This window comes from Salvelinus namaycush, chromosome 13 (assembly GCF_016432855.1).
Source record: "Salvelinus namaycush isolate Seneca chromosome 13, SaNama_1.0, whole genome shotgun sequence".
Classification (NCBI taxonomy): Eukaryota; Metazoa; Chordata; class Actinopteri; order Salmoniformes; family Salmonidae; genus Salvelinus; species Salvelinus namaycush.
Window position 1 is genome coordinate 14840742 of NC_052319.1, and position 21723 is coordinate 14862464.

The 21723-nt window shown below is 44.3% G+C and overlaps 1 protein-coding gene across 1 annotated transcript in view; it reads left to right on the forward strand.

The window, feature by feature from the left end:
* Positions 1-3553: 3553 nt before the first annotated feature.
* LOC120057791 (multidrug resistance-associated protein 4-like) overlaps positions 3554-21723 on the forward strand; it is a 50221-nt gene continuing 32051 nt past the window's right edge. The window contains exons 1-19 of the mRNA XM_039006256.1: positions 3554-3627; positions 4136-4246; positions 4568-4688; positions 4860-5084; positions 5321-5410; positions 5498-5661; positions 6502-6627; positions 7862-8111; positions 8464-8574; positions 8924-9013; positions 9522-9713; positions 9858-9952; positions 10169-10255; positions 10386-10482; positions 10844-11065; positions 17308-17439; positions 17609-17646; positions 17978-18078; positions 18566-18712. Coding sequence (XP_038862184.1) covers positions 3554-3627; positions 4136-4246; positions 4568-4688; positions 4860-5084; positions 5321-5410; positions 5498-5661; positions 6502-6627; positions 7862-8111; positions 8464-8574; positions 8924-9013; positions 9522-9713; positions 9858-9952; positions 10169-10255; positions 10386-10482; positions 10844-11065; positions 17308-17439; positions 17609-17646; positions 17978-18078; positions 18566-18712 — 2473 coding nt within the window. The remainder of the gene's footprint in view (positions 3628-4135; positions 4247-4567; positions 4689-4859; positions 5085-5320; positions 5411-5497; positions 5662-6501; positions 6628-7861; positions 8112-8463; positions 8575-8923; positions 9014-9521; positions 9714-9857; positions 9953-10168; positions 10256-10385; positions 10483-10843; positions 11066-17307; positions 17440-17608; positions 17647-17977; positions 18079-18565; positions 18713-21723) is intronic.

Genomic DNA, 21723 nt, shown 5'->3' on the forward strand with positions numbered 1-21723 from the left:
TTGAAAGTTATGCAGAAGGTTACAATTGGTGGAATCATGCCATATTTAGACTAGATAATGTTAAACAAGGTTGTGACATGAAATACGAGTGATAGTGTAATCAATGTGTAATAACTACGTAAAAAATGTATGAACGCGTTAAATTATTATGTGATGTTCAGTCATATTCAGGTCCTGATTGGTCAACAAGCTTATTTGCACCTCAAATAGTGGTATTTGATGTGTATCTTTTTTGACACGCAAAGACCCAAACGGCGTTCCATAGCGCTGTCATGTTGGTCGCATTCCCCTGCTCAGATATTACATGCATCAACCAATGGTTGCATGCCACTTCATCGACTGTGCGGTCGGGCAACAGATTGCTATGCCGCGTTGGGAACTGGGAAATCTCCAACTTCCGAATTCAATGCATTCAAGTCAACTGAGAACTCTGAAAAAACGAGCTCAGACTGAGAAAAATAGCTTTGAATGGTTATCCAAATTGGAATTCCAAGCCGGGAACGGGGCCTCTTTCTCAAGCTCCGACTTTCCGACCTGAAGATCACTGACGTCATGATTTGACCTTGTTTTTTTGTTTTGTTTCCAGTTGTCTTGAAATCACCACCACGTGGTTAGCTGAGAGCATCCTGTCGGGCTGTATCACCGCCTGGTACGGCAACTGCTCCGCCCACAACCGTAAGGCTCTCCAGAGGGTAGTGAGGTCTGCACAACGCATCACCGGGGGCAAACTACCTGCCCTCCAGGACACCTACACTACCCGATGTCACAGGAAGGCCATAAAGATCATCAAGGACAACAACCACCCGAGCCACTGCCTGTTCACCCCGCTATCATCCAGAAGGCGAGGTCAGTACAGGTGCATCAAAGCAGGGACCGAGAGACTGAAAAACAGCTTCTATCTCAAGGCTATCAGACTGTTAAACAGCCACCACTAACATTTAGTGGCCGCTGCCAACATACTGACTCAACTCCAGCCACTTTAATAATGGGAATTGATGGAAATTTATGTAAAAATACTAGCCACTTTAAACAATGCCACTTAGTATAATGTTTACATACCCTACATTACTCATCTCATATGTATATGTATATACTGTACTCTATATCATCTACTGCATCTTGCCATCTTTATGTAATACATGTATCACTAGCCACTTTAAACTATGCCACTTTATGTTTATATACCCTACATTACTCATCTCATATGTATATACTGTACTCTATACCATCTACTGCATCTTGTCTATGCCGTTCTGTACCATTACTCATTCATATATCTTTATGTACATATTCTTTATCCCTTTACACTTGTGTGTATAAGGTAGTAGTTGTGGAATTGTTAGGTTAGATTACTCGTTGGTTATTACTGCATTGTCGGAACTAGAAGCACAAGCATTTCGCTACACTCGCATTAACATCTGCTAACCATGTGTATGTGACAAATAAAATTTGATTTGATACATAAACTATCCAGGCATTGTAAAATCTGGAATGCGTTAGGAATTTCCAGTTATGTCAGCGTGTCTGGATGGTCTCTGCGGAGAAGATGGCGGAAGTGGATGCTAAATTCGAATCAAGCAGCGGGTCGAGCAAAGTAGGCGAAGACAAATGTTCCAAATGGACAACAGTAGTATCGAAAACTGAAACAAAAAGGAAATTGTCTCAAATTGGAGTGGAGGATATGTGTATGGATGATAATGAATCGCTTCTTGCTGAGATGCATATGTGGGAGACCGGTTTGAGGTGTTAAATGATGAAGTATGCGCTTGGAAAAGTGGAGTCTGTCAGAGTGATCTTATTTTGATTAATTGTGTTTCTAAAGAACAGAGGAAGATTGCAGTGGGCCGACATAAATGTTGTGTTTCGAACTTTGGAGTAGAGCACCCGTTAAAGGAGTCACTTAGGTGTGATGACAGATATTCCGGTTGAATACCTGAAGAGAATTCCAGGTGTAGTTGGTGCCCAGCGTCTGACTCGCTGGGTGAATGGAGAAAAATAAGAAAGTCTGTCGGTTCTGTTGTTTTTTGATAAAGAGCAAATATCTACGTAAGAGCACTTCTACCCCCAAACCACAAGACAAGTGAACACCTAATCAGAACACCTAATCAAAAACCCAGACTATTTGCATTGCCCCCCCTCTTTTACACTGCTGCTACTCTCTGTTGTTATCATCTATGCAAAGTCACTTTAACTCTACCTACATGTACATATGACTTCAACTAACCGGTGCCCTCGCACATTGACTCTGTACTGGTACCCCCCCTGTATATAGTCTGGCGATTGTTATTTTACTGCTGCTCTTTAATTACTTGTTACTTTTATTTCTTATTCTTATCCATATTTAAAACGGCATTGTTGGTTAGAGGCTCGTAAGTAAGCGTTTCACTGTAAGGTCTACCTACACCTATTGTATTCGGCGCATGTGACTAATAAAATTCGATTTTGAAGTGTACGAATTGTAAATGATTTGGCCATGTTTCAAGTGTGTGTAGATGGACAGAGTATACTGAAGAACGATGTGTAGAAGGACGACAGGGTTGCAATTGTGGTGGGAATCATGATTCTGAATTCCTGGAGTGCCCTGTAAGGGTGAAGGAGACTGAGGTGGCAAAAGTTAGGGCGGTCAATTCAATCTCCTGTGGAGGCGATTAAAAGAACTGAGAAAACAAGTGATGCTAGTGAAGATATTGTAGTGGATGCACCACAGCCTGTCGTAAATGTTTGCTTCCAGACAAAATATCCCAGGTGTGTTAAAAGGTGGATTTTGTTGCGTTCATTGCTATAGTTATAAACGGTACGGCACAAGTCTCAAAGAAGTCTAAGAAACTGGACATTGTGGCTGCAGCAGAAAAGTTTGGAGACTTTTTAAGGATTTTACTTCTGAAGACTTGCAAAGGGTACTGGCGACAGAAGACCCGCCCTCCCATGTTCCCCTTGAGTCTGTGTGGGGATCAGATCGGTTTTTATTTTTTAATTTAATCAAACGTCGTTTGATTTATTTTTTGGTAGGATTATTTTGTTTAGTTTTGGGGTAATCCTGTTTCCATCCTGCACAGTAGGTGGCGGGGTGTACATTAAATTGTGTGATCGCAATATACCATAGAACAAGTTCTGGCATGCGTTAGCATTGGGAAGTCAGATAAAGCGTTTTTATCAAAAGCTATTACTTTCACATGTAAAAACACGGAATCCTACTCATTAGTACACGTTATTAATCTATGTCGCGTTTGTTTTGAGCCGACTTCGCCGTCGTCCAGAACGTGGCACTCTGCTCCAAATTGAATGCAATCAACGTTAACCCGGTTCACCCGGGGCATTAATCGAATCCCCTCAATGGCGGGGTGCGCGGTCGCACTGATGAAAACCGAGCCGCGGCTCTTATGCACAGTTCATTATCTAGCTTCACACGGGTCTTATTATCTGTGTCGATTGTAGGCTATGTGCTGCCGGTGAGAAAATAATCTATATTTTCTATTAAGTTGCCTTCTGTATTTAATGATATCTTTTCAGCTACATACAGAGGTTGTTTTCAGTTTACAGTCACTGTCAGAGCATGGAACCTTTGCGGAAAGAGGCGAAGGATAATCCATCGGCTACAGCTAATCTTCTTTCCAAGATTTTCTTCTGGTAAGGAAAGTACAGTAACAGCAATGTTTGACAGCTATTGACCGACAAAGCCGACTAGGTTTTGACAGTTGCTATGAATGTTCAAGTGTGAATGACGCTTGCAGTATCGCTACGTGTATCCCACCAGCTCAGTTGCCATAGCCTTCTAGAGCGCAAGGACACGGACGACTACCGGTAGATAAGGTGCTCAGACAATGGCCTCATCACTACTTCTATGAAAGTTTAAAACATAACTGTCTGTCCACAGGGCTGCTTGGGTTGATTGCTGCGAGTGTGCCTAAAGTAAACATGTACATTTGAACTGTATTATGGTACTTTGTTTATTAATCTAAAACGAATGGACAGAACATGCATTCAAATGTGTTTTAGGCCCTCTTTTTATGCATGTGTGACTAATAAAAAATCCAACATACGGTTTGTTAGCTGTATAACTTACACTGAACTTTACATTCATTATTTACTGTATGCATGTACTGTACATAAACACATACTTGTTCCTTGTCACCAGCTGGCTGAATCCTTTATTCCGTATTGGCTATAAGCGGAGGCTAGAGGAACATGACATGTACAAAGTTCTCCCAGAGGATGGATCTGAGAGACTAGGAGAAGATTTACAGTGGTAAGTCACACCTGAATGCGCTCCCGAGTGGCACAGCGGTCTAGAGCACTGCATCTCAGTGCAAGAGGCGTCACTACAGTCCCTGGTTCTATTCCAGGCTGTATCACATCCGACCATGATTTGGAGTCCCATAGGGTGGTGCACAATTGGCCCAGCGTCGTCTGGGTTTGAGCGGGGTTGGCCGTCATTGTAATAAGAATTTGTTCTTAGCTGACTTGCCTAGTTAAATAAATGCAACCAGACACATTCTGAGAGTTTGATGAATGCAGTAAGTTGGATGCTATGGCTGTTGTTTGAGTGTTACATTGCTATTGTCTGTAGGTACTGGGATCAAGAAGTACAGAGGGCTGCTAAGGACCTGCGGACACCGAAACTAACCAAAGTCCTCATTGCGTGCTATTGGCGGTCCTATTCTGTCATAGGAATATTTACTCTCATTGAGGTACCACAAACACTGTCTGCAGGCATTTACTTACAATTTTCACAGAGTAGCTTACCCGTGAATATGTAACTGGTGTGAAATGGCTAGCTAGTTAGTGATGTGTGCTAGTAGCATTTCAATCGGTGACGTCACTCTCTGAGACCTTGAAGTAGTTGTTTTTCCTCTCATCAGGAAATTATCAAAGTGATTCAGCCAGTACTTCTTGGGAAGCTCATCCGGTATTTTGAGAGCTATGACCCTGACAACATGGATGCTCTGTATGAGGCCTGTGGCTATGCTGCAGGCGTCTCCCTGTCCACCCTGGGTCTGGCTGCTCTGCACCACCTCTACTTCTACCACGTGCAGCGAGCCGGCATGAAGATCCGGGTGGCCATGTGTCACATGATCTATCGGAAGGTCAGTAACCTCCATCTCTTAGATTAAAGCCTATATAAACAGGGCCCTGAGTTTTATATATTTTTTCCCCCACCTTGTCTCGTCACTACGGAAACACTCTTGGCTATAATGACAGGTCATTCAGCTAGTCATCAGCAGTTTTTAAAATATCTTTACAGTGCATGTTTATCACATGAGGCATACAAATTGACTGTTGCATGAATCTAAATACACACGGTCCTTTGATATCTCCAAAGGCCCTCTGTCTTAACAGCACAGCGCTGGGAAAAACCACCACTGGACAAATCGTCAACCTCTTATCCAACGACGTCAACAAGTTTGATGAGGTATGCGCTGAAAAGACACATTCAAGATATTTGCATATCAAATGACACTGCTCAATAACATACAGCTCTTCTCCTATCCTTCCACAGGTCACTATCTTTTTGCACTTCCTCTGGGTGGGTCCTCTACAAGCAGCAGCTGTGATGGTGTTGTTATGGTATGAGATCGGCCCATCATGCCTTGCAGGAATGGCCGTCCTGGTCTTCCTGATGCCTATACAGACTCTGTTTGGTCGCCTGTTCTCCTCTTTCAGGTACTGTACATGTACCATAATGTATCAATTCAAACTTTATTTGTCACATGCGCTGAATACAACAAGTGTAGACCTTACTGTGAAATGTTTACTTACAAGCCCTTAACCAACAGTGCAGTTCAAGAAGAGTTAATAAAACATTTACCAAATAAACTAAAGTAAAAAATAATAAAAAGTAACACAATAACATAACAATAACGAAGCTATATACAGGGGGTACCGGTACCAAGTCACTGTGCGGGGGTACAGGTTATAGTCAAGGTAATTTGTACATGTAGGTAGGGGTGAAGTGATTATGCATAGATAATAAACAGCGAGTAGCAGCAGGGGGGGTGTCTGAACCAGTTTTGCTTTGGCGTTGTAAGTAACTACGCATTTCATGAGTGGATACCTTGACACTGTGAAATACTAGTGGTGGAGAGACTTTGATGCCTTTTTGCTTTCATGCCAAGGGTTTTACAAACCTGTCTGGTTTATTACTGTATCCATGGGTGCGGTGTCCTGTTAGTCTGCTACAGTACTTGTTCCAGATTGGTTATTACTATAAGTCCAGTTCTCTTCATTTAAGTGTAGATCAAGTGAGCTTTTGACCCCAGATGCTTCCTCTAGGCTGCGACATAGCCATACCTACTTACCGATCTACAAGGGTGATTCATAATTATGGCCCAGTTTTACCAAGCTTTAGTTTAAATATCAGTTGAAACTCTAAAATGAAAGTCAAAGTGATGAATGAAACATGAGTGTAAAATGAAAACATTTTTTTCCTGTCATCTGCTGAATGGCAAACATTGCTCTGACTCAAATGCCGAGATAAAGTGATTTGTCTCTTACAATGTTTAGGGGCACAACCGCAGCCTTGACAGACAACAGAATACGCACAATGAATGAAGTGGTCTCTGGGATCCGGATCATCAAGATGTATGCCTGGGAGAAGCCTTTTGCAGCTCTGGTAGATGAAGTCAGAAGGTGAATTATATTTGATTAACTTATTTTGTGTTTGATTTACATGGTTTACGACGATTGATTCTGAATTGTATAGCTTGAAGTCATATTTTAACTATTCAAACTCTATCAGAACAGTTCTACCATTTCCCAGTGCCTAATCAACCCAATTTTGCAATATGCATTTGAAAGTGGTTCCTATCCCAACGCACAGTATTTCACATGTTGAAGTTTGTGAGAATGGATATCCTATTGCCTCTCAACTTTGTGCTATTGTATACATTAATTAAAGGTAGACTCAGCCATATGATGCAGAAAGTAAACAGCATAGTGGATAAAATTCCACAACTAAGAGCGTTGAAGCACGAGGCCCAACTTCTTTGCTGTTTTAGTCCCGTGGCTACTACACTCTAACAGCAAGAAACGAATCTGTACGCATGTGCAGATACTGTGTGAGAGCAAAGTCTTTTGGCATCGTCATTTCGCTGAGTCTACACTTAAGTCAGTCATCATAGTTAGCCTGGCCAGGCATGAGGACCTGAGCTAGTCAGAACCTGACAGTGTCCTGAGTTTGACTTTAAATGTGTTAGGTTAGAGTTTCTCAATCCTGGTCCTGGAGACACAAAGGAACGCACATTTATTGGGGGCTTTTCCTCACTGAGACGTTGCATGCATAAACCAATGGTTGTGTGCCACTCATCGACAGTGCTGTCGGGCACCAGATTGCTAGAAGACATGATGTGGTTAGCTGATACGTAAAATACCTATTCTGTCATGCGCCAGAAACGTCTGAGCAGAGGAACACAACCTTAGTTTCTGCTGTAGTACTACACACCTGATTCTACTAATCAAGGGTTTGTTGAGTTCATTACTGGAATCAGGTGTGTAGTGCTAGGGGGAAGAAGAAAAAAAGGTCCCTAGAACCAGGATTTGTAAAAAAAAATAAAAAAATAAAAATACTGTCAGATACCTAAATTAAAGACCTCTTGTACGACACACAAGTACTCTCTTCATTCAACAGAATGTAATCTACTGCCACCACAACCTTAGTCCCCCTATTCTAAGAGGGAACGTTAGACATGATCAACACGTTTGTTCTAATATTATACTGTAGGCTAAACTCAAGAGATCAACATCAGATTACATCAGATTTGTGACCTAGCAGCCTTCTGCTCCTTAGGCATGGAACTCATAGTACTGTAATATCTTTGTAGCAAAACAAACATCTGAAAACCTCTTCCTCTCCTTGTACTTTCAGGAAGGAGATCTCCAAGATCATGAAGAGCTCTTACCTGAGAGGGCTCAACATGGCCTCCTTCTTTGTGGCCAGCAAGATCATAGTCTTCATCACCTTCACTGTCTATGTGTTGATGGGGAACAGGATCTCTGCCAGCCGGGTATTTGTGGCCGTTTCTCTGTACGGGGCTGTGAGACTCACCGTCACCCTCTTCTTCCCCAATGCCGTAGAGAAGGTCTCTGAGGCTCTCATCAGCATCCGCAGGATCAAGGTAAACGCGCCTGGATTATATTTCCCCTAGCTGCAGATCTAGTGATCAGCTTCCTCTTCCCCCAATCCTAGCATTAACAGTTAGTGGGGGAAATGCAAAACTGACCCACGATCAGCGTCTCAGGGCAACTTCACCCTACACTAAAGTAAATGCACACAGGAATGAACTAGGTACAGCTGGTAAAGTTGAGCATGATACTGCTGTGATTGGACACCTGTAGGCTAGAGTACATCATTATTTTACCTGATGCTCTTATATTCCATTCAATGCAGTGGTATAAGGTTTATTATGTGCCTAAAATGTGTGTTGCCAAACGGCTCATTCCAGGCGTTTTTTCTCTTCTTTCTCACAGAACTTTCTTATGTTGGAGGAAGTTGGTTCGACGCAGGATCTTGGACTCCCTGTGGCAGAGAAGAAGGACTGTATGGTGGAAATAAAGGATTTAATCTGCTTCTGGAACAAGGTGGGGAAGCCTATTTCAGTATGGTTGTTTTGACCAAGACTCGAGCTGTTTCGGCATCACTAGAAAATAGTGCATGTACAAGCCTGCACCGGGATTTGATACCATGCTCCCATCTGTTATTTACAATCTAAGCCAACCATACAACCATCCTAGAAAGCCGCTAGCTTATCTCTTCAGTAAGGAGAGTTGACCTTAGATCTCAGGAAGGTGATGTCATGACGCAAATTACCAAGCAGTGTCTGCCTTGCTCCTTTGTACGTAGGCCTGACCTTGAAGCTGTATGTGTACAGTAGCCTATGTACTGTAAGAATGTTGTTCACCCACTCATGTTCCTCTGTGGTCCCTACAGGCACTAGACTCTCCGACGCTGCAGAACCTGTCTTTCACTTTGAGGTCAGAGCAACTCCTGGCTGTCATTGGACCAGTCGGGGCTGGAAAGGTCTGACTTTTTGTACTGTGAAAAGCTCACTACAAGTTAGAGATGAATATGCATACAGTATGTGTTACAGGGCATATGGGGTAGTATTACTCAAAAACCTGAGAATATATCAATGATTATAAGAGCGAGGGTATTACCTTGCCTGTGTTTTTGTTCTTGACAGCTGGCTATGCTGAAAGCTTGACCTTAATCTTCATTAAACCCTTAAATGGGCAGTATGCCACTGCATTCCTTAATCGAATTACAATGTACTTTCTAGTCTTACTTTACACCTGGTAGTTGTACTGCTTAATGCCATATCTTAACTTCTGAGAGGCCCACACAGAATGTTGCTGCTCTCCACTGCTGCAGGAATAAAAGGCAATTGAGGAGCAACAATATTCTGTGTGCGAGCCTCTCATTTCTTTATCCAAGTATTATTTTTGCATTGCCCCGGTTATCTCAATTGTGGGATGTGCATATCACCATCTTTTTCTTCATATCTTTAATAACTTATCTCATATCTTAGTCCTCTCTACTCAGCACCATCCTGGGGGAGCTGACCCCGGATAAGGGCGTGGTTAAGTTCAAAGGTGAACTGACCTATGCATCCCAGCAGCCCTGGATTTTCCCAGGGACCATCAGGAGTAACATCCTGTTTGGCAAAGCGCTCCACCCTCAGAAGTATGAGAGGGTTCTCCGAGCCTGCGCCCTCAAGAGAGTAAGACTCTCATTGACAAATACCTATCGTCTGAATCATTGCCTTTCTCGATGCAATATATCACTATAAACGTTCTGTGCACTGTGTGAATGTGATTGATTCCCCATGATAAGTGTCGTAGTCTGCTACTGTTTGTATGTGTAGGACATGGAGCTGCTGCCTGATGGGGACCTGGAGGTGATAGGGGACAGAGGAGCCACCCTCAGCGGGGGACAGAAGGCCCGGGTCAGCCTGGCCAGGTACGTCTCTCTCTGTCCTTTATATCCAACAGCAGTAGTGGAACACATCCACTTTATATTACAAATTGGGCCACGCGTTTTCCCTAGCCAGGTCACATGGTCAGGAAAACTGATTTTTGCTGTAATTATAACATGTATTGTTTTAAGTGAAACTTGTATTATAGCTGTGTGTCATTGGTTAAAGTGAATGAAGCTGTGTGTGTCCTTCCATCCCAGATCAGTGTACCAGGATGCTGATATCTACCTGCTGGATGACCCTCTCAGTGCTGTGGATGCTGAGGTGGGGAAACACCTCTTTGAGCAGTAAGTCCTTGAGCAGCTGGGAACATTCCCACTAGCACAGCATCTCTCCCACATGCATTTTGAATCCTTTGACAAAACCAGTAAGCTATTTCTAACAGTTTGTTGTGCTGCTATCTGTCTACTTGCCTAGGTGTATCTGTGGCCTGTTGCGGAAGAAGCCGCGCATCCTTGTCACCCACCAGCTGCAGTACCTGAAGGCTGCAGACCAGATCCTAGTTCTGAAGGAAGTGAGTGTGTCTGTGTATATGCGTATGAGTGGCTCAAATGCTGTACTATACCATCTCTATTCATGGGTTGCACATTTCGTCACTATTTTTTTTTTAGGTTTAAGGATGACTCCCGGCTGAGAGTTCAACTCAGTGCATAGCAATGTCATCGTGTTTTCAGGCCACTAGTGTAATTTAGACGAAACAGTCATAAGCCCCTGTTCAGAATGGCTGGGCATCTCTGGACTTTTGGGCACCAATATGGCTGCGGTGTCTGTAGAACATTCATAACAATGGCAGCGACGTGGCGGAGGTGCAAACCATGAATAGCACAACTTGGTAAACACACCTCAGAGGGCTGACCTAAGAACTTTCTTTCTAGGGTCACATGGTGGCGCGGGGTACGTTCACGGAACTCCAGGGCTCTGGATTAGACTTCACCTCGCTGCTGAAAAAGGATGAGGAGGATGAGGAGGAGGGGAAGGGGGGCACAGAGCCTGCCCCAGGCACACTCACCGGCTCCCCACACACCCTATCCCAGAGCTCTATGCCCTCCCTCTCCTCCTCCATGCATTCTGTGATGGAGGGAGTGGACCAACCAGAGGTGGGTAACAGTGTAGTAACACCCCCCCCCCACACATTTCTGTCTGATCCCCTGGGAGAGCACACACCTTCCTATTCTGTCTTGTTTGTCAGAAGAATGACAGGGGATCATATCTGAGGGAGCATCCCAAATGGCAGCCTATTCCCTATTTAGTGCACTACTTTTGACCAAAGGCCATACTTTTGACCATTGCTCCGCCGTCTTCACCGAAGGTGCCTCTTCGGTGAGGCACCTGGGAGTCCTATCGGAGAGAAGGAAACGAAGAACCTGATGGAGAGGCAGACGTGGAGCCATCTTAGTGAGATTGTGACGCCTCCATTACCAAGCATGCTACTCGAAAAATGTTCAGTCACGAACGAACATTTTTCGAATTGAGAGCGAGGACATCCGATTTGGCCTTCCTCCTACATCCAAATGGATTATATACAACCAGCGGGGTTTACAGTTCATTGAGCGAATTAGGAAGCTGACTCTCTGGCAAGAACAAAGGTGGTGGCGTCTGCTTTATTACCAATAACAAGTGGTGTGATGGGAAAACATACAGGAACTTGCAAGCTTCTCCACGGTTTTGTATACACAATCCCGCCTACAAACAAAGACTTGAGGGAAGTTCTGGTGGTCGTGTCTGTTTATAAATGACTTCCGGCGCCGACAGAGATGGCCGCCTCGCTTCGCATTCCAAGGAAACTATGCAGTATTTAGTTTTTTTACGTGTTATTTCTTACATTGGTACCCCAGGTAATCTTAGGTTTTATTACATACAGTAATAAAGGAGGAACTATTGGATATATGAGCAACGTCAACTCACCAACATTACGACCAGGAATACGACTTTCCCGAAGCGGATCCTCTGTTTGGCCTACCACCCAGGACAATGGATTGGATCCCAGCCGGCGACCCAAAACAACGGCGCCGTAGAAGGGGCAGACGGAGCGGTCTTCTGGTCAGGCTTCGTAGACGGGCACATGTCGCACCGCTCCCGAGCATACTACTCGCCAATGTCCAGTCTCTTGACAACAAGGTAGACGAAATCCGAGAAAGGGTAGCATTCCAGAGAGACATCCGAGACTGTAACGTTCTTTGTTTCACGGAAACATGGCTCACTCGAGACACGCTATCTGAGTCGGTACAGCCACCTGGTTTTTTCACGCATCGCGCCGACAGAAACAAGCATCTTTCTGGTTAGAAGAAGGGCGGGGGTGTATGCCTTATGATTAAAGAGACGTGGTGTGATCATAACAACATACAGGAACTCAAGTCCTTTTGTTCACCTGACTTAGAATTCCTCACAATCAAATGCCGACCGCATTATCTACCAAGAGAATTCTCTTCGATCATAATCACAGTCGTGTATATACCCCCCCAAGCAGACACATCGATGGCCCTGAAAGAACTTCATTGGACTCTATGTAAACTGGAAACCACATATCCTGAGGCTGCATTTATTGTAGCCGGGGATTTTAACAAGGCTAATCTGAAAACGAGGCTCCCCAAATTCTATCAGCATATCGACTGTGCTACCATGGCTGGCAAAACCCTAGACCACTGTTATTCTAACTTCCGCGACGCATATAAGGCCCTCCCCCGCCCTCCCTTCGGAAAAGCTGACCACGACTCTATTTTGTTGCTCCCTGCCTATAGACAGAAACTAAAACAGGAAGCTCCCGCGCTCAGGTCTGTTCAACGCTGGTCCGACCAATCGGATTCCACGCTTCAAGATTGCTATGGTTTCAGGGGAACTGGGATATGTTCCGCATTGCGGCGAACAATACATTGATGAATACGCTGAATCGGTTTGCGAGTTTATTAACAAGTGCATCAGTGATGTTGTACCCACAGCGCCTATTAAAACATTTCCCAACCAGAAACCGTGGATTGATGGCAGCATTCGCGCAAAACTGAAAGCGCGAACCACTGCTTTTAATCAGGTCAAGGTGACCGGAAACATGACCGAATACAAACAGTGTAGCTATTCCCTCCGCAAGGCAATCAAACAAGCTAAGCGTCAGTACAGAGACAAAGTGGAGTCGCAATTCAACGGCTCAGACACGAGAGGTATGTGGCAGGGTCTACAGTCAATCACGGACTACAAAAGAAAAACCAGCCCCGTCGTGGATCGCGATACCTTGCTCCCAGACAGACTAAACAACTTTTTTGCTCGCTTTGAGAACAATACAGTGTCACTGACACGGCCCGCTACCAAAACCTGCGGGCTCTCCTTCACTGTAGCCAACGTGAGTAAAACATTTAAACGTGTTAACCCTCGCAAGGCTGCAGGCCCAGATGGCATCCCCGGCGGTGTCCTCGGAGCATGCGCAGACCAGCTGGCTGGTGTGTTTACAGACATATTCAATCAATCCTTATCCCAGTCTGCTGTCCCCACATGCTTCAAGAGGGCCACCATTGTTCCTGATCCCAAGAAAGCTAAGGTAACTGAGCGAAATGACTACCGCCCCGTCATCATGAAGTGTTTTGAGAGACTAGTCAAGGACCATATCACCTCCACCCTACCTGACACCCTAGACCCACTCCAATTTGCGTACCGCCCCAATAGATCCACAGACGACGCAATCGCCATCACATTGCACACTGCCCTAACCCATCTGGACAAGAGGAATACCTATGTAAGAATTCTGTTCATCGATTGCAGCTCAGCATTTAACACCATAGTATCCTCCAAACTCGTCATTAAGCTTGAGACCCTGGGTCTCGACCCCGCCCTGTGCAACTGGGTCCTGGACTTCCTGACGGTCCGCCCCCAGGTGGTGAGGGTAGGTAAGATCTCCACCCCGCTGATCCTCAACACTGGGGCCCCACAAGGGTGCGTTCTCAGCCCTCTCCTGTACTCCCTGTTCACCCACGACTGCGTGGCCATGCACGCCTCCAACTCAAATCATCAAGTTTGCAGCCTCAGGAGGCTGAAGAAATTTGGCTTGTCACCAAAAACACTCACAAACTTTTACAGATGCACAACCGAGAGCATCCTGTCGGGCTGTATCACTGCCTGGTACGGCAGCTGCTCCGCCCATAACTGGAAGGCTCTCCAGAAACTACCTTCCCTCCAGGACACCTACACCACCCAATGTCAGAGGGAGGCCAAAAAGATCATCAAGGACAACAACCACCCGAGCCACTGCCTGTTCACCCCGCTATCATCCAGAAGGCGAGGTCAGTACAGGTGCATCAAAGCGGGGACCGAGAGACTGAAAAACAGCTTCTATCTCAAGGCTATCAGACTGTTGAACAGCCATCACTAACATTGAGTGGCTGCTGCCAACATACTGACTCAACTCCGGCCACTTTAATAATGGAAAAATGTATGTAATCAACTTATCACTAGCCACTTTATATATAATGTTTACATACCCTACATTACTCATCTCATATGTATATACTGTACGCTATACCATCTACTGCATCTTGCCATCTTGATGTAATGTATCACTAGCCACTTTAAACAATGCCGCTTTATATGTTTACATACCCTACATTACTCATCTCATATGTGTATATACTGTATTCTATACCATCTACTGCATCTTGCCTATGCCGTTCGGCCATCACTCATTTATATATTTTTATGTACATATTCGTATTTATACACTTTTGTGTATAAGGTAGTTGTTGTGGAATTGTTAGGTTATATTACTTGTTAGATATTAGTGCATGGTCGGAACTAGAAGAACAAGCATTTCGCTACACTTGCATTAACATCTGCTAACCATGTGTATGTGACAAATAAATTTGATTTGTTTTAAATGCTGATCTGACCAGTCAGAATCCATGCTCTATGACTGTTTTGATCACATGGACTGGAATATGTTCCGGGGTGCCTCTGGGGACTAAATCAATGAATACACAGTCACCGGATTCATAAGAAAAAATGCATAGATATGATAGTTCCTTTCAAAAACCGTGGCTTGATGGCAACCGTGTTGGGAAAAAGGATATCAATGCTGCTTATGAACACAGCAAGGAGACCGGGGACCATTGCATGGTTCAACAGTACAAACATGGCCTATGCAGATCGATCAAGATGGAGAGACACAAGTATAGGGACAAAGTGGAGGAGCAATTCAGTGGGTCGGACATGAGGCGTATGTGGCAGGAGCTTCTAACGATCATGAACGCAGCCCTACCGGATCAACTAAACGCCTCCCGCGTCAAGCATAACGGCTCTGAACTGCCGAGGAGAGCCCCTGAGGACAACGAGGGCTACGTCCTCACGGTCTCCACAGAGGATGTATAGAAGTGTTAACCCTCGCAAGGCTGCCAGCCTAAATGGTATTCCTAGCTGTGGCCTCAGAGTATGTGCAGACCAGCTAGCTGTTGTGTTTTCTGAAAATTTCTCTCTGTAGTTCAGGCTATTATCCCCATCTTCTTCAAGATGTCCACTATCATCCCCATGCCCAAGAAAGAAAGTAACTGAACTGAATTACTACTGACCCGTAGCAATCATTTCCGTCATCATGAAGTGCTTTGAGAGGCTAGTCAAAGACCACATCACCTCCTCCCTCCCAGACACACTCGACCCTCTCCCTGACAGATCCACAGACAGTGCAATAGCCATTGCACTGCACACTGCCTTTACCCACCCGGACAAAAGGAATGGATGTGTGAGGACGCTTTTCATCGACTACACCTCGGCCTTCAATACAATAGTGCCCTCTAAGCTCCTCACAAAGCTCACAACCCTGGGACTGAACTCCTTCCTATGCAACTGGGTCCTGGACTTCCTGATGGGCTGCCCCCAGGCAGTGAAGTTTGGCAACATTACCTCCTCCACACTGATCCTCAACACGGGGGCCCCACAAGGGTGCGTCCTCAGTCCCCTCCTGTACTCCCTGTATACCCAAGACTGCGTGGCCTCACAGTTCCAACTCCAAGTTCGCTGACGACACAACGGTGGTAGGCATGATCACCAACAACAACTAGAAGGCTACAGAGGAGGTAGGCACTCTGACGACATGGTGCCAGGTAAACAACCTCTCCCTCAACATCAGCAAAACAAAGGAGCTGATTGTGGCCATCAGGAGGAAACAGGTTGGACACGCCCCCATCCTCATCAATGGAGCCACAGTGGAGACTGTCAAAAACCTTCTAGTTCCTCTCCATACCCCTCTCTGGTGAGCCGAAATGGTAAAACCACAGACTCCGTGGTGAAGAAGGCACGGCAGTGACTCTTCAGCCTCAGGAGGCTGAAATTCGGCCTGTCCCAGAGGGCCCACAGTGTTCTACAGGAGCACCATCGAGAACATACTGTCGGGCTGCATCACGGCCTGGTACGGCAACTCCACTGCCTCTGACCGCTAGGCTCTACAGAGGGTGGTATGCTCAGCCGAACGCACCTTTCACAGGAAGGCAAAGAAGATCATCAAGGACCTCAGCCACCCGAGCTACGGCCTGTTCTCTCCGCTTCCATCATTCAGACGCAGGCATTATAGGAGTATCATGGCAAAAACTGTCAGACTGGCCAATAGCTTCTACCCCCAGACCATCAGGCTGCTGAATAGCCATGAGACAGCTACCTGCTTCCCTAACCCCCTCCTTCCCCCTGGACTTCCTACGCCTCATTCACTTATTTTCTTTTACCTGCACTGTTGGAGCTCGGAGCATAAGAATTTCACTGTACCCTGCGACTACATCTGATACCCTGTGACTAAAGCTCATCTAATCTGCTGTAGTTAAAACATTTGTCTGCTGCTTCCTCTTTTCTCCCACTAGAGAGCAGTAGATGGTTTCACTTGATCTACCATCACAGTGGGCCTACATCAGGGTTCCCCAACTGGCGGGCAGATTTCTCCCACGGGTAGTTTTATTTGGCCTCCCAAGTTTTTTTGGGAGGCCAAAATAAAAAAGAGGCAAAAAAAATAAAAAATTGGGAGGCAAAAATAAAAAAAGTACAATGTTTGTTGGACATAACAGGCTGTAAAAACACCAGCAAATCAGCTCCAAGTGATTTTAGTTTGGGATATCCGTTCCAAAGTATTCCCACGCATAATAGAGATCTATGTGATACATTTGTAAGCTAATCAAGGTTTGAAATTGTTTTAGTCAAATATTATAACTTGTTAATCTTCTTGCGGTCAATTTGCGGTCTACAAGTTATTTCCAATTATGTTCTGGTCCCCTGATCATCTGCTCAAGAAACAAATTGTCACGCGGCTGAGTCTTTCTGATTATTCCTAGTCTACATGTACAGAGTAACGATCATTTGCATGACTATTTGTGTGTGTTTTTAGCCAGTGCAACACGTGTTGGAGGAGAGTCGTTCAGAGGGAACCATCGGTCTCCATCTTTATCTGAAGTACTTCAGAGCAGGTGCTAACAACTTGGTTCTCCTGGCCCTAGTTTTCCTTAACCTGCTGGCACATGTGAGTGGCTTTTACACTACAACACAGTGAAGGTATTTTAATGTAGCAATAAAACAAAAATCACAAGTTGGCTATTGAACATTTTCTAACATACTGTCGGAGATCAATGTGATTGTAAGGAATAATGTGGACGGTAGAACTAATGTGCTTTTTCATATATATTTTCAAGATCACATATATTCTACAGGATTGGTGGCTTGCTTACTGGTGAGAAATTAAATGTTTTGATTCCGTTAATACCTAAGTTCAGTTGCTGAATTTGTCCCCAAAATGATATTGAGTTAACATCAGAACCTGTTTGCTTACAAATGAATGAAATAATTGGTCAGAACCATTTGAGCGCTCATGGTTGATTGGCCTTATGAAATACCATTGTTTTTATGATCCCGATAGATGGCGTTTTTGTTGACTTTGATGTGTTGCCGTTCAGGCTGACCTTTTATCCCAGGTTAGGAACATATTGCTTTGTACCCTGCCTCCAGATTTCTGCTTTCTTCTATTGATGACTTTGTGGCTTTGATTCCTCTGTGCCGGGCAGGGCCTCTGAACAGGAGCATCTCAATGTGACGGAGCCCATCCACAATGGCAGCAGTGCCACTCAGCAGCTGGACCTTGACCTTTACTTGGGTGTTTACGCAGGTGAGGCACAGTGAGCTCAGCTCCCTTTGTCTGCCACTGAGGCTCTGCACAACCCAGCCATTCACTGAGCACATCCCCGGGCTTTGGCTGGAGCCCAAGGCCTTCAAGGCCCAGTGTCTGTACTCTGTGTGTACGGGCCTCAGCTGCTAGGGAAGATAGGAGTGTTTTTCTTGTCTTCAAGAGTTGGATTGCTCTTAGGTCTGATGTGATTGTCTTCCCGTGACTCCTCACCTCTTCAGTTTTCCCTTCAGCCTGTGTTCGCAATCACTATTGGCAGCTCAGCCTTCAAGAATAAAAAGTGAATCACTGAGGGAGAGATTGTAGTGGAATCTAGCCCCATTTGGAGTTTTCAGTCCCAACAATGGTGCAGTGAAGTGAACAGTTGACCTACTTGGAGAGGGGAAAAGTACTAATGTACTCTCCATAGTACTAATGTACTCTCCATATGTATTTGTATCTTTTTGTACCCTGTTCTGTTTGTGTATAGGTTTAACAGGGGCCACCATCATATTTGGCTTCCTGCGTAGTCTTGTGTTCTTCAACGTCCTGGTGAACTCAGCCCAGACCCTCCACAACCGCATGTTCACCGCCATCCTCCGCACCCCTGTCCGCTTCTTTGACGTCAATCCCATTGGTAAGGGGCCCAGCCATCTCAATGTGTACATTTCTTCAAGGACACACAGTATAACCACATCTGTTTAAACCACAACGGGCCAGTTAATGTTTCAAGGCGAGATGCCATCCTTACCTATTTAGTTTTAAAAGTACAGTAGGTTTGCTTACATTTGAGTCCTCTTAAATAACCATTCTGCCCACTAGAGTGCAGACTACTCCTGGGACATATCAGTTTCTGCATTGGCTTACATATACAGTAGGCTAGATGCTCACCTATGTCTGTCCCCACTTTACAGCTGCTCTCCACTGAGGTAAACACAAAAACAGCTTTTAGACAAGTTATTTATATATGTTTAAAATTCCAAATGTTTGATTTGATTCAGAAATCAAATACATGCACTATTCTTAGTAATAGTGTGTTATTAATCAATCTAAAGAAATCGTTCACGTAGTGATATATACCTGCTAGATATGGTTACAATTCCTGGATGACTATCACAGGGTTATCTTGACTTTAAAGAGCTGCTTGCCACTTGTTAGTTATATGGGTACTGTTTAGGGGTTAAGGACAAGGCTGTCTATTTGGGACATCCCAGAGTTGATTTTTGTTTCAAAGAACTGCTTCATATAAACTGTAATCATAAAACCAATCACCCAAGAGTTCAATTGTGAGTCAAAATGCATGTGAAATAAGTCTGTGCTTAGGTGTGACTTATTTTGAAATGATTGAGAAGAGGGTTATCTATTAACCGTGAGCACGAACCAAAAAGCAAACAATGATATTGAATGAATACTGTTTGCTCTAGGTCTTGGACAGAGTGTGGTATTTGAACGACAGAGCTGAGCAAATACAAGGCCAATTGAACTGTATCAGAAATCTTTGTTTATTTAATTAGCTTTGTAGGCTGTAGCTGTTTGGACAGAGTGGAGTGGGCAGATGGACATGATTTTAAAACTGAGTCAACACTACAAATAAGATGACCCGCTCTAAAGGACACTTCCTCCTTATCTTAATGTACAAGGCTGCTTCACAATACGGCTCCAGTAAAATGACCGTTTCAACAAGTCTACCTAAAATTGTTCAAATTGATTCTTCCCCATTTTTAAATTTGACAATTCATCTGAAAGTTGTTGATGTTTCTGTGGTAAATATATATTTTCTCATTGCCTTTTTTCATTCATAACCCAGGTCAAATGTCATGGGCCACTTTGATAACTACTCTTTTTCTATGCCATTGTTCACCTGTCGGCACATAATTACTCAGGCTAATCTCTCCATAGTGACATGCATGTACAGCACAATCAGCACGGTTGGGCATTTTCAGCATGAAGGAAACTTATCAGTAGAATGAGTCATAATAAGATGGTAGCAAAACTACAAGTATGATTTGAGGGTGCTTTTTGGTAGCGTTGTGGTTTCTGCATTAGAAGTGTGTGTAGTGATGCAGGTTTCTTTAGAGCAAACCGTGTGGGTCTTAATCTTTGGGTTTTGTTTTTGCTGCTGCCGTTCTGTTGTGTACTCGTCTACCTGACAGCTTATCTGGGCGTGTACCTCCCTGGTAATCTACACATAGGAGGAGCACAAACAGTTTGAATAATGTAATCATCTGTTTAATAGCGCAGTGAAGGAGAGGCTTAACAGATGCTGCTATCTGATTGCTGTTGTGTTGCTATCAGTAACCATTGATGGACTGGTCCAATCCTTCCAGCTTCAGCCCTAGACTGGAAAACACTCCAGTATGTCTGACTGGATTCAGATCAGAAACAACCTTTTTCTATTCGAATATAGGTATATAGGTTCTCCTGTGGTCTTGTGCCCCCCCCCCCCCCTAAATTTTTTTATTGACAACCTATCAAACCACAACAACATATCTCTGCCTTTCTGAATGTAATTTCTAAGGTTTGTCTTTCTGTTATGAAGTCTTCTGAATCATGCTGTACTTTTCTCGTGCTGTAATTGTGAAGCAGGTACTCCCCTTGAATTAATAGAACAGACGATAGACAGAGCTATTGTCATCAGGGGTATTGTCAACGCTGGTATTACTGTCTCTCTCGCTGTTGTTTTTTCTCCCAGACTTGATCTGTGTGACTTTCCCTTGTGTTGCCAACAAAGTGTGAGTGATGCACGCGTTGTTAAGGATTTGACAACTGTTTACACTTGTAAGTGATGTGTGCTGCTGCTGAACAGGCCCTGTGTTTGATAAGTTGTTGGCTGACATACAGTCTTACTGGGAGTTAACCATTACCACTGCACAGAAGTCTGTCTTGCGATAGATGTGGTTTGTATAACAATTGAACTAATCAATGGCGGATTATGATTGATGGATAGCTATTGTAGCTCCGCAATACTGTTTGGCTAAATGACTTGGTAGGCTTTTTTTTGTATTATACAAAGTTACTGGATTGTTTGACAATCTTATGATGTCGCGATAGATTTAGTCGGTTATGATGCATAAAACGACATGTGAACTTTCACCCAACGTCCAGATATAACACTCTAGATTTGTTTTTCAATATGATACTTATGAACGTGTTTTGTGATTTTTAAAAAAAAATCACTGCTCAACCGATCTGTTCCATTGAAAGCAGCATCATAGAGCAGTGGATGTGTTGAGCTGATGTTGATCTCTTTAATTTAGTGTCGTTGAGTGGGCTAACCCCCCCCCCCCCCCCCCCCCTCACCCGATCAGCACAGTTCCATAGTGAGGTACCAACGGTCATCACTCACACGTACATGCATTCAGGCACCACGCACAAACTCATGTAAATACACACACACTCCCCTTTTAACCCCTCACTTATCAGCCAAGATAGTTCACCTCAGCGCCAGGTGTCAGTGTCTGTTGACACAGGGAAACGTCAATACAATGTCTATGTAACGACGGGACAATCTAATTGTGTCTACGGAGGCAATGTTTTTAATGTCTATATTTGTGGCTCCAGTATCGGTGTATGAGAGAAGTGGTGAAAGTGCTGCAGAGAGGACGATGATATCGGAGTGTGCAAATTGAATGTGGAGATGGAGCCGTG